The 13,238-nt window shown below is 39.1% G+C and overlaps 1 protein-coding gene across 11 annotated transcripts in view; it reads left to right on the forward strand.

Moving 5' to 3' along the window:
* CD86 (CD86 molecule) overlaps window positions 1–10,738 on the forward strand; it is a 62,004-nt gene extending 51,266 nt beyond the window's left edge. For 10 of the 11 annotated variants that reach the window (XM_009200070.3, XM_031661552.1, XM_021932628.1 and 7 more), the window contains 2 exons: window positions 7,656–7,701; window positions 9,043–10,738. In XM_009200070.3, the coding sequence (XP_009198334.1) occupies window positions 7,656–7,701; window positions 9,043–9,139 (143 nt within the window). In that variant the 3' untranslated portion in view covers window positions 9,140–10,738. 11 annotated transcript variants of the gene reach the window in all.
* Window positions 10,739–13,238: the final 2,500 nt, after the last annotated feature.

The raw sequence follows: 13,238 nt of genomic DNA on the forward strand, positions 1-13,238 counted from the left end.
TGCCATTTAGAATTAGTCAAATATGAAGAAGCGACTTACATCTTGGGAGTAAGCTGTTTCCTAAATTTTTCTTCACATTACAATGATCAGCTTACAAATGAAACAAAGAAGGGATAGAGAAAAAGATTAAGGATGTTTCTTCCCCCATGAGGCAATGAGAAAAAAATCAGGAGAGTAGATAGGGGAGATAAAGAAGATATGTGTGTTCACATGAAAGAAGTTAGAAGGTGGTTAAACAAGCTCTTTGGGTACAGATGAGATGGTCAGATTGGGCTGAGTGGCACATATATGACCCCCAAGAATGTAATGAAGAATATTGGTAAGAAAAAGTTATTTATTCGGACAGTCATCCATGCCAGTGAGTTTGATCAAAGAGAGAAGCCTTGCTATCACTGTAGGGAGGGAGATGCAACAGGTATAACTATGCCATTATAGATATGAGATATTTGTAAATTTGGATTCTGTAACTTCAGCAATATCTACCCTTGCTTTGTGGGTACTCTTGGCATTGGCTATGTGATAGGCAAAATAATGCCCCCCATAAGATGTCCATCTCCTATACTCCAGAACCTGTAATATGTTATCTTACATGGCAAAGGAACTTCACACAGGTGATTAAGGCACCAAGCTTGAGATGGTGAGATTAGCCTGGATTATCCAGGTTGGCCCAATGTAATCACATGAGTCAGAGAATCTTTCCTAAATGGGATAGAGAAATGAACTGGAAAAAGGAGGAGAGATCTGAAGCTTGAGAAGCTCAACCCAGCATTTCTAGCTCAACCCAGCATTTCTAGGAGGAAGCCATGACCAAAGGAATGTAGGTAGCTTCTAGAAGCTGGAAGTGGCTCTCAGTTGACAGCCAGCCATTAAGGAAATTAGGATCTCAGTTCTGCAATTATAAGGAGCTGAATTCTGCCAAGAGACCAATGTGGAAACAGCAGATCCCTCCACAGAGACACAAGCTTACTGATAACTGGTAGGAATTTCTCCAAAAGTGGAGCTTCCTCCTACTCCAGTGTTAATCCCTTTCTCGGAGGAGACAGCCCTCAAACTAACTTGGCACCAAAAGTCCTGTCCAATGTTTTCTCATTATAGATTTTCTATGCCTCAACTGTACATATTTACCCTGTTTAGGCTGTTTAAATGAATAAAAGGGAAATGCCATAGTTATTCTAGCCAGTTTCCAACCTCTTTTCTCTTTTTTTGTTTTGTCAAATAGGGCAGATAAGGCATGAGAATTTGTAACTATGAATTACTGTCTTTTCCGAAACAGAAATCACCCTATCAGCTTACCCATTGGGAGAAAGACAAAAATGAACTGTTTCTGAAAACAGTTGTTTCATATATTTTGTCTGCTTTCTAGTTGTTTATGGAAAGAGGGCAATTCCTATAGCAGTTAATCTTTTGTTGGAGGAAGCAGAAGTCTATTTGATCAAACCCTGAAATTTTACTTCCTCATTTGGGTCTTATGTGACTGAAATCTGTATATAATGCCCTAGCAACGGTTTTTACAACTTGCCTCCCTAGAACAAACCTAGGAGTCTCAGCTCTTTCAGGAATGATTTCTTAAAGGTACAGTGTCTTTTTCAAAACAAATTATTATTATTATTATTTATTCATTTTTTTGTGAGACAGAGCCTCATTCTGTCACCAGGCTAGAGTGCAGTGGCACAATCTCAGCTCACTGCAGCCTCTGCCTCCCAGGTTCAAGCGATTCTCCTGCCTCAGCCTCCCAAGTAGCTGGGACTACAGGTGTGTGCCACCACACCCAGCTAATTTTTGCATTTTTAGTAGAGACGGGGTTTCACCATGTTGGCTAGGATCGTCTTGATCCGTTTTTAACCAACATTTAAACAGAAATATTCACAGGCTTAAAAACTGAAAGTTAGTGATATCATCATATTTTCCCTTCAAAATGCTAAATTTGTAATCAAATTTAAAAGTTTAGAATCTACCTTTTAATTATCTGCTTTCATTTTTTTGATAGTGGCTTTTTTTGATATGATGACTATTTTGTCATGGGTATAAAAGGATAATTTATTTTGTGTTAGTCTGAAGACATCTGAAACACTGTATTCAACTATAAGTACCATTTTTTTACATTTATAATAAGATTATTTTTCAACATTTTTATTTCAACAGTTTTTTGGGAACTATTGAACTAAACTAAGTGATTTTTGGTTACATGGTTAAGTTATTTAGTGGTGATTTCTGAGATTTTGATGCCACCCATCACCCGAGCAGTGTACACTGCACCAGTGTGTAGTTTTTTATCCCTCACCCCTCCCACTCTTTCCTCTGAGTCCCCAAAGTCCATTATATTATTCTTATGTCTTTGCATCCTCATAACTTAGCTCCCACTTACAAGTGAAAACATACAATGTTTGCTTTTCCATTCTTGAGTTACTTCACTTAGAATAATGGTCTCTGGTTCCATCCAAGTTGCTGCAAATGCCATTATTTTGTTTTGTTTTGTTTTGTTTTTATGGCTGAGTAATATTCCATGAGTTATATATGCCACATTTTCTTTATCCACTCATTGGTTGATGGACATTTAGGTTGGTTCCTTATTTTTGGAATTGCAAATTGTGCTGCCATAAACATGCATGTGCATGTGTCTTTTTCATATAATGAATTCTTTTCCTTTGGGTAGATACCCAGTAGTAGGATTGCTGAATCAAATAGTAGAGTTCTACTTTTAGTTCTTTAAGGAATCTCCACACTGTTTTCCGTAGTTTTTGTACTAGTTTACATTCCTACCAGCAGTGTAAACATGTTCCCTTTTCACCATATCCACACCAACATCTATTATTTTTTATTTTTTAATAATGGCCATTCTTGCAGGAGTAAGGTGGTATCTCATGGTAGTTTTAATTTGCATTTCTCTGATAGTTAGTGATATTGAACTTTTCTTCATGTTTGTTGGCCATTTGTATATTTTCTTTTGAGAATTGTCTATTCATGTCCTTATAAACACCATTATTTTTAAGAAGAAACTTTACAAAAGTAAAACACAGCCATATTTATAAAGCATCTGGGAGCTCAGTCAAATAAGAAATAGCTCAAGTAACTGAGGATGCTTCACCTGAAAGAAGGCCTAGAGAGAACAGAGATGCTGTCTTCAAATATCTGAAGAGCTGCCATAGGATGCAAAGATTGAACTTAATGGTATGACTCTGAAGGATATCTCAACAAATGAAGGTTATGAGAGGGTGTAAGGAATTAAGAGAGACTTTTCTAACAATTAAAAGGTCTTTTAGGCCAGGAGTGATGGCTCACACCTGTAATCCTGGCACTTTCGGAGGCCGAGGCAGGCAGATCACCTTAGGTCAGGAGTTCGAGACCTGCCTGGCAAAACATGGTGAAACCCCATCTCTACTAAGCATACAAAAATTAGCTGGGTGTGGTGGTGGCCACCTGTAATCTCAGCTACTTGGGAGGCTGAGACAGGAGAATTGCTTGAACCTGGGAGGCAGAGGTTGCAGTGAGCCAAGATCGCACCACTGCACTCCAGCTGGGGTGACAGAAGAACCAGATTCCGTCTTAAAAAATATAAATAAATAAATAAATAGTCTTTAAAATTTTATAGAATAAATAGACTTCTGCTTCCTCCAACAAAAGATTAACTGCTATAAGAATTGCCCTCTTTCCATAAAAAACTAGAAAGCAGACAAAATATATGAAACAACTATTTTCAGAAATCAGACGACAGAGAGCAGAAAACTGTAGTCCCTGAGTGAAGGAAAGAAAAAATGAGATAAGCCCTATGATTGCTCCAGTTTACTGCCTGGAGCCAGTGTCCAGGCTGCTCTGAAGGCAGGGGAGCCCTGATACTGAAAGAGGAAAGACATTGCAAGAAAAGAAAACTACACACATCTCTTGTGAAATGCTTAACAAAATTAGCAACTAAAATCTAGTAGTATGTTAAAAGTATAATACGTCATGATCAAGTGGGGTTTATTCAAGAAACACAGGTAAGCTCAACATTCAAAAATCAGGCAATAACCTTTACTACATAAATAAACTAAAAAGAAAAAACATGATCATGTCAATGGATACAGGAAAAGCTTTTGACAAAATTAATACTCATTCACAGTTTTAAATGGAAAGAAAAACTCTCATAAAAATAGGAATGCAAGATGACTTCCTCAACCTGACAAAGGACATCTACCAAAAATTCTTCTGTTAACATAATATTTCATGATAACAGATTGATTGCTTTTACTCTAAGATGGGGAATAAGGGAAAGATGTCCACTCTCTCTACTTTTGTTCAACATTGTCCTGGAGGTCGTAGCCAGAGAAACAAGACTAGAAAAAGAAAGAAAAGACACACAGATTGGAAAGGAAGTAAAATGGTCTTTTTACACAGATAATGATCATGCTTGTAGAAAATCCTGAGGAAGCTATCAAAAACCTATTAAAACTGATAAGTGAGTGTAGCAGAGGCACAGGATACAAAGTCAATACACAAAATCAATTATTTCTATATACTAACAACAAGCAATTGTACATTGAAAAAATAGCATTTACAGTAGCATCAAATAATATTAAAAACTTGGAAATAAATTTAACAAAACAAATACAAGGCCTATATACTGAAAACTATACAATATTACTACTGAAGAAATTAAAGTAAACCAAAATAAATGGAGACATAGGCCATATTTATGAATCAGAAGACTAGATCTTGTTAAGATATCAGTTCTCTCCAAGTTGATCTATGGATTAAATGTAATCACAATCAAAATCCTCATAAGCTCTTTAATAGATATTAAAAATCTTACTCTAAAAGTTATAGGGAAATGCAAAGAACCTACAATTGCCAAAACAATTCTGAAAAATAAGAACAAAGGTTAAAAATACAAAATTAGCTGGGCGTGGTGGCGCATGCCTGTAATCCCAGCTACTCCGGAGGCTGAGGCAGGAGAACGGCTTGAACCCAGGAGGCAGAGGTTGCTGTGAGCTGAGATCGCACCACTGCACTCCAGCCTGGGCAACAAAAGCAAAACTCCGTCTCAAAAAAAAAGAAAAAAAAAACAAAGGTGGATTTAACCTACCTAATTTCAATATTTACTATATAGTAATAGTAATTAAGACAGTGTGATATTGGTAAAAGGACAGACATATCAGTCAATGGAACAAAATAGAGAGTCAAAAATAGATTCACCCTGTTGACAAAGGTACCAAGGTAATTCTACGCAGATAGTCTTTTCAACAAATAGTGTTGGGACAATTAGATATCCACAAGGAAAAAGTATGAAGGTAGACACACACAAAGTAACTTAAATATTAAGAATTAAAATGAAAAGACTTCTGAAAGAAAACAGAGGAGAAAATCTTTGTGACTTTAAGTTAGGTAAGTCTTCTTAGATAAGACACAGAAAGCAAAAACCATATCATAAACAGATAAAATGGATATCATCAATATCGAAAACTTCTGTTTTTTGACTTTGTTTAAAAAAGGAAAAGTCACTGGGTGCGGTGGCTCACGCCTGTAATCCCAGCACTTTGGGAGGCCGAGGCGGGCAGATCACGAGGTCAGGAGATCGAGATAATCCTGGCTAACACGGTGAAACCCCGTCTCTACTAAAAATACCAAAAATTAGCTGGGCACGGTGGCGGGCACCTGTAATCCCAGCTACTCGGGAGGCTGAGGCAGGAGAATGGCGTGAACCCAGGAGGCGGAACTCGCAGTGAGCCGAGATAGCGCCACTGCAGTCCGGCCTGGGTGAAAGAGCGAGACTCCGTCTCAACCAAAAAAAAAAAAAAAAAAAAAAAGGAAAAGTCAAACCACAGACAGGGAGAAAATGTTTGTTTGCAAAATATGTATCTGATAAAGGACTTGTATGCAGAATATGTAATTACATATTGCGACTCATTAGTAAGACAATCCATTTAATAAAAGGCAGGAAACAAGAGACTTGAACAGATACATAACAGAAGAAGATATACAAATGGCTGATGAGCACAGTCACAACATCATTAGTCATCAGGGAAGTACAAATTAAAACTATAATAAGATACCACTGCACACCCTCTAGAATGGTCTGATAAACATCAAGTGTTGGAGAAGATATGAAGCAACTGAAACTCTCATGTACTGCTATACAACCCAAAATCCTAGACTTTTACCAAACAGAAATTTTAAAAATATATAAAAACTCATACACAAATGTTCATAGCAGCTTTCTTCATAATACCAAACCTGGCATCCTAAATTTACATCAGTTAGTGAATGCATAAACAAATGGTGGTATATTTATACACTGAAATACTGCAAAGCTATAGAAAGGAATGAACTACTAACAATACACAAGAACATAGATACATTTCAAAAGCATTATGCTAAGTGAAACAATCCAGGCACAAGAAGAATACACATTATACAATTTCATTTATATGAAATTCGAGAAAAAGCAAAACTATTGTAGGTAGACTCATAGTTATCCATGGGATGGGGGAAAGGAATCAGCTAAAAAGGAGTAGAAGGGAACTATTTTGGCTTATGGAAATGTTCTCGATCTTGATTGTGGTTACAATCTTGGTGGTGGTTACGTGACTATATATATTCGTTAAAATCACCAAACTCTATACTGAAAATGATTGGAAATGATTGGATTTTATTATTTATTAATTATACCTCCATAAAGCAGATTGTTTTTATCTTTTATTTTTATTTTATTTCAATAGGTTTTGAGGAACAGGTGGGTTTTCGTTACATGGATAAGTCCTTTAGTGGTGATTTCTGAGATTTTGATGCACCTGTCAACCGAGCAATGTCCACTGTACCCAATGTGTAGTCTTTTATCCCTGATCCACCTCTCACTCTTCCCCCCGAGTACCCAAAGTCCATTATATCATTCTTCTGACTTTATGGCCTCATAAAAGCTGATTGTTTTTAAATACACACATACACACATAAAAGAGAACTTCCAATGACAGGAAGTGTTCAAGAATACTCTATTTAGTAAAGACAGAATCATAAAACCAACAGAGGTATTGTTGAGTGGATTCTTGTGGTCTATAAATACCTCCATGGACACTCAGGTTAGCAACCTGTTGGGCTTTAAGTGGGACAATAGCATCATCACAACAGTCAGCCTAGAGAAGTTTACATCCCAAGTTGTGTCAGTATCAAGTCCCTATCAATAGCAACTCAGGCTTTGTGAGGTCTAGCTGGCTAGAAATTTCCCACTTGGGCTTGTCCGTGCAACATTGTATAATATTCTTAGCACCATCTGGCTAGTCCATTTAGGCAACAACATCTTCAAGACTTCTTTTCCTCCTCCTTCTAAACCTTGCTTTCAGAAAAGGATTAGAAACTCTTCCAATCGCAAAATGATTGCTAAAACTAAATATATTACCCCTCCCAATGGTATTTTTTGGTTAGCCAGGATAGAGCTATAAGCGAAAAATATATTTCCAGTGTTACAATTTAAGGTACAGTGAGCAAGGGAAGGCATATACTTTTTGAATGCAAGAAACTTCTTCCCAATGCCCCTGAAATTGCATCATTTAAGTAACTGTCTCTTCCATATAAAAAGTCACAACAATTTCTCTCTGAGTCCCAGAACTTTGAAGCCTTTTCAAACTTTCCTTCTTTTGGTATCTATGAGGAATACATTTTTGAAGATTGGTCTTGGTGTCTTTCAGGAACCAACACAATGGAGAGGGAAGAGAGTGAACAGACCAAAAAAAGGTAAATCCTGACCCTGAGACATTGATGAGAGAGGTATAATCCCCAGAGTGCCTGTTATTTGAATAGGCTTATGCCTAAGGCATGTTGAGACCTCAACAAACCTGAACTAATAGAGAGGGAGAGGAAAATAAGACTAGTTAAGACCTAGAAGAAAATAACCTGTTAATGGATGTCAGGGTATCCAATGCACAATGCCCAGAAAGCATGACAAGCTCCGTCATGGTCAAGCAAAAGTCAATACCAAAGATTTCAGAGGTGGTGAACCTGGGCTGCATCTTGTCTGCCACAGTAACCCCAGTACCTAGCACAGTGCCTAGATTAGTGGGCATCCTACATGCGTGGAATGAAAAAATGAAGAAGTGGGGAATGATAACATGTTTGCTTCAGCCTGAGCATCTTAGTATTTGCTATGACCCTGTTTAGATGTTCGTCTGCTACTTCTTTACCTCATTCTTCAGATCTTGCCTCAAGCAGCACTTTCTTAAAAACCGTTTCCCAAACTAGAAAATGTCCACTTGTTACAGTGTCATGTGGATCCCTTGGCTTTTTCTTAATAACACCAGATTATGCTTACATATTTGTGTAATTATCTTATTAAACTCTATAAACTAGACTAAACTAAATTCTATGAAGAGCAGAGACCATACCAGTTAAGCTTATCATTGTGCTGCTAGCACTTAGCATGGTGCCTGGCGTATAGCAGGTTCTCAATAAATGCTTATTGAAAGAATGATTGATGCATGATGAATACATAAAAGTTCTTGGTGATCAGTCCTTTCACAATGTGAAAGATAGTCTGTAACTCTAGCCCTCCTGAGAAATTAAGCTCTCAGGAATATTAAGACTCTGACTGCATACCCATAGGATCAAAGCAACCCTCAGTCGCAAGCCTGGTTTCAGAGACAGGGTCATAACCCCCAGGGTGCACAGACAACCAAGAGAGCCCAGCACTAATCCAGATATACCAGCCACTGTGATTCTAGCAACAAGACTAATAATTCCGGGCACCCTTGGACAATGAGAAAGGGTGCTGAAATCCTGCCTACCCTGTCAGATTCAGTTTCAGAAATGGTCTGGAAGAGCCTGAAGAGGGCAGGCAGCAGAGAATCAGCAGAGGGCATGGGAAGGGCCAGGCAGAAATAAACAGTAGTTGTTGATGCATAGACAACAGTGTAGACCATGGTTCTTTTCTCTTGCCTTCTCCACCTTTCTCTTCAATAGTTCGTTTCTCCTCATTGCTGTTCCAATGGCAACCTCTATTGTGCCCTATCATTGAAATCTAGAAAAAGAAAGTAGCTCAACTGTGAAATATCACCTAATCTTTTCTTCTATTTTTTCCAGAGAAAAAATTAATGTACCTGAAAGATCTGATGAAGCCCAATGTGTTTTTAAAAGTTTGAAGACACCTTCATGCGACAAAAGTGATACGCATTTTTAATTAAAGAGTAAAGCCCATACAAGTATTCATTCTTTCTACCCTTTCCTTTGTAAGTTTCTGGGCAACCTTTTTTATTTCTTTCAGAAGGCAAAAAGACATTACCATCAGTAATAAGGGGGCTCCAGGACTCCCCCTAAGTGGAATAGCCTCTCTGTAACTCCAGCTCTGCTCAGTATGCTAAGAGCAGACTAATTCTCTTATTGCTTCTTTTCACTTCAGAGCACATTTATGGGCCAAGCCCAGCTTAATGGTTCATGACCCGGAAATAAAATTTAGGACCAATACCTCCTCCAGATCAGATTCTTCTCTTAATTTCATAGATTGTATTTTTTTAAATAGAACTCTCAATTTCTGGAAAACTGCCTTTTATCTGCCCAGATTTCTAAGCTGGTGCCCCACTGAATCTTGTGTACCTGTGACTAAACAACTACCTCCTCAGTCTTGGTGGGAGTTATGTATTTAAGACCTTATGTTGTTAATATTTTGAAACATGGAGATCTATGTACTGTAATAGTGTGATTACTATGCTCTAGAGAAAAGTCTACCCCTGCTAAGGAGTTCTCATCCCTCTGTCAGGGTCAGTAAGGAAAATGGTGGCCTAGGGTACAGGCAACAATAAGCAGACCAATCTAAATTTGGGGAAATTAGAAGAGGCAGAGACAGAACCTGGAGCCACTTCTATCTGGGCTGTAGGCTAATACTGAGGAGGTTTGCCCTGCCCAACAAGCCCTAGTGGAGAGAACTGAATAAACAGGGAAGTGCTGGAGCTTGTGAACCCTGTTTCTCTTGAAGAACTGACCAGTGAGATGGCCTGGGGAAGCTGTGAAAGAACCAAAACAGATCACAATACTCAAAAGAGAGAGAGAAAAAAAGTGAGATCTTGATCCACAGAAATACATGAAATGTCTGGTCTGTCCACCCCATCAACAAGTCTTGAAACAAGCAACAGATGAACAGTCTGTCCAAATGGACTTAAGATAGACAGCAGTTTCCCTGGTATTCAGGGAGGCGTTTTGGTGATACCCAAGTTATTGGGATGTCATCTTCCTGGAAGCAGAGCTGGGGAGGGAGAGCCATCATCTTGATAATGGGATGAATGGAAGGAGGCTTAGGACTTTCCACTCCTGGCTGAGAGGGGAAGAGCTGCAATGGAATTAGGAAGACCAAGATGGAGATCACCCAGGGGCTTACTTAGCCTACAGATGTCCTACAGGAACATGGGCTGGCCCAGCACAGAGCTAGCAAATTTGAGTTGGATGATTGTTTTTGCTCAAGGCAACCAGAGGAAAATTGCATACAGAGACGGATATACCGGGAGAAACGACTTTGGAAACCTGGCTCTAAGGTGGGATCAGTAAGGGATGCGGCAGTCTCTGTCCAAACCTAAAGAGAACTCTGGGGGGGCCCGAGCCACAAAAAATGTTCCTTTGTTTTATGTAAACAACCTTCAAGGGTTGTAGACTGCCATGCTAGATAAGCTTGTCCATGTAATATTCCCATGTGTGTACCCTGCCCCTGCCTTGATTAGACTCCTAGCACCTGGCTAATTTCTAACATGTTTTGTGCAGCACAGTTTTTAATAAATGCTTGTTACATTCATTTAAAAGTCTACATTTTCTGCTTTGGCTTCAAGAGTACTACTCAACCCTTGTAGTCTGATATTCCCCACTCTGTCCTCTGAATGTACTTCCTTTCTCTTTACATCTGTATGGCTAGAAGCCTCTGACGCATGCTATATCTTCTCCTCCTCTCTTTCCACTACCATTATTTGAGAAAGGAGGCTTGTATACTTCTATATGTTTATCTCAGTAATGAGTCAGAAAAAAATCAAGTAAGAATGGTTGTTTTTGAGGACAACTAAGAAATCTGGAATAAGGAAGGGAAGCTTACTTTTGAGTTTGTAACCTGTAATGTGTAACTTTTAAATTATATGCTTATATGTACATTAAACAAAAGTTTGTAAAAAATGTAAAAATATTCCTTGAAAACACCATGATTATAAAATAAGTGCATATATACATACAGCATGTGAGAGGAGCCAGGAAAATTCTGGACAAAAGAAAATGACCTAGACTCTGTGAGGGCAGGAATGTGTTTAATTTCTCACCAATGGATCCCAGGTACCTAAGATAGTTGTCTATCCTATTGTCCATCTTTTTGTCTTTTGTTCTATTTCTTAAAGATTTCCTCAACTTCATCTTCTAACTTCTGTTGTATTTTTATTTCTGCTATCATGTATTCTTTTCAGAATTCTTTTTTCTTCTCTCAAAACATATCTGTTTAAAGATTGAATGAAATATTAACATGCCCTATGGTGAGAACATCCCTCCTTTGTATATTAAATTCGCTAAACTACTGTATTCTAAGACTAGGGGAAAGAAAAAGGAGGTTGAAAGAGGTCATTAGGCAGAATAGTACTAGCTAACGTTATTTCACATTTACCATATACCAGTCGCTCATCTAAACCTTTAAACTTATTATCCTGTTTAATCCTCACAATGACCCTGTGACATAGGTAATGGAATATTATGCCCATTATGCTGATGAGAAAATCTAAACACAGAGATGAGTCAGAGTAATTTACCCAACACTGTTAACTTTGTAAGTGGCAGAACTCGGTAACAGGCAGAGGTTGGAAGAGTTTGGAGGGCTCAGAAGAAGACAGGAAGATGTGGGAAAGTTTGGAATGTCCTAGAGACTTGTTGAAATGCTGATAGTAATATGGACAATGAAATACAGGCTGAGGTGGTCTCAGATAGAGAAGAGGAACTTGCTGGGAACTGGAATAAAGGTGACTCTTGCTATGTTTTAGCAAAGACATTAGTAGCATTTTGTCCCTGCCCTAGAGATTTGTGGAACTTTGAACTTGAGAGAGATGATTTAGGGTATCTGGCAGAAGAAATTTCTAAGCAGCAAAGCATTCAACATGTAACTTTTGTGCTGTTAAAAGCACTCAGTTTTATGTATTCCCAAAAATATGGTTGGGAATTGGAACTTATGTTTAAAAGTTTGGAAAATTTTGGAGCCTGACGATATGATAGAAAAGAAAACCAATTTTCTGAGGAGAAATTCAAGCCAGCTGCAGAGATTTGCATAAGTAACAAAGAGCCAAATATTAATTGCCAAGACAATGGGAAAATGTCTCCAGGGCATGTCAGAAGTCTTCACAGCAGCCCTTCTCATCACAGGCCAAGAGGCCTAGGAGGGAAAAATGGTTTCCTGGGCCAGGCCCAAGGCATTGCTGCTTTGTGCAGTTTCGGTACTTGGTGCCCTGCATCCCAGCCATGGCTAAAAGAGGCCAAGATGCAGTTCAGGTCATGCCTTCAGAGGGTGCAAGCCCCGAATTTTGGCAGCTTCAGCACAGTGAGCCTGCAAGTCAAGAATTGAGGTTTGGGAACCTCGCCATAGATTTCAGAGGATGTATGGGAACACCTGGATGTCCAGGCCAAAGTTTGCTGCAGTGGTAGGGCTCTCATGGAGAACCTCTGCAAGGGCAGTGCAGAAGGGAAATGTGGGGTTGGACCTCCCACACAGAGTCCCCACTGGGGCACCGCCTAGTGGAGCTATGAGAAGAGGGCCACCATCATCCATACCCTAGAATTGTAGGTCCGCCAACAGCTTGCACCATGCACCTGGAAAAGTCACCAAAACTCAATGCCAGCCCATGAAGGAAGCCAGGAGGGGGCTGTACCCTGCAAAGCCACAGGGGCTGAGCTGCCCAAGGCCATGGGAGCCCACTTCTTGCATCAGCATGACCTGGATATGAGAGATGGAGTCAAAGGAGAAAATTTTGGAGCTTTAAGATTTCACTGCCCCACTGGATTCTGGACTTGCATGGGGCCTGTAGCCCCTTTGTTTTGGCGAATTTCTCCCATTTGGAATGGGTGTATTTACCCAATGCCTGTATGCCCATTGTATATAGGAAGTTACTAACTTTCTTTTGATTTTACAGGCTCATAGGCAGAAGGTACTTGCCTTGTCTCAGATGAGACTTTGGGACTTGGACTTTTGGGTTAATGCTGGAATGAGTTAAGACTTTGGAGGACTGTTGGAAAGGCATGTTTCGAAATGTAAGGACATGAGATTTGGGAGGAGCCAG

The sequence above is a fragment of the Papio anubis genome, chromosome 2, assembly GCF_008728515.1.
Source record: "Papio anubis isolate 15944 chromosome 2, Panubis1.0, whole genome shotgun sequence".
In the NCBI taxonomy this organism is placed as follows: Eukaryota; Metazoa; Chordata; class Mammalia; order Primates; family Cercopithecidae; genus Papio; species Papio anubis.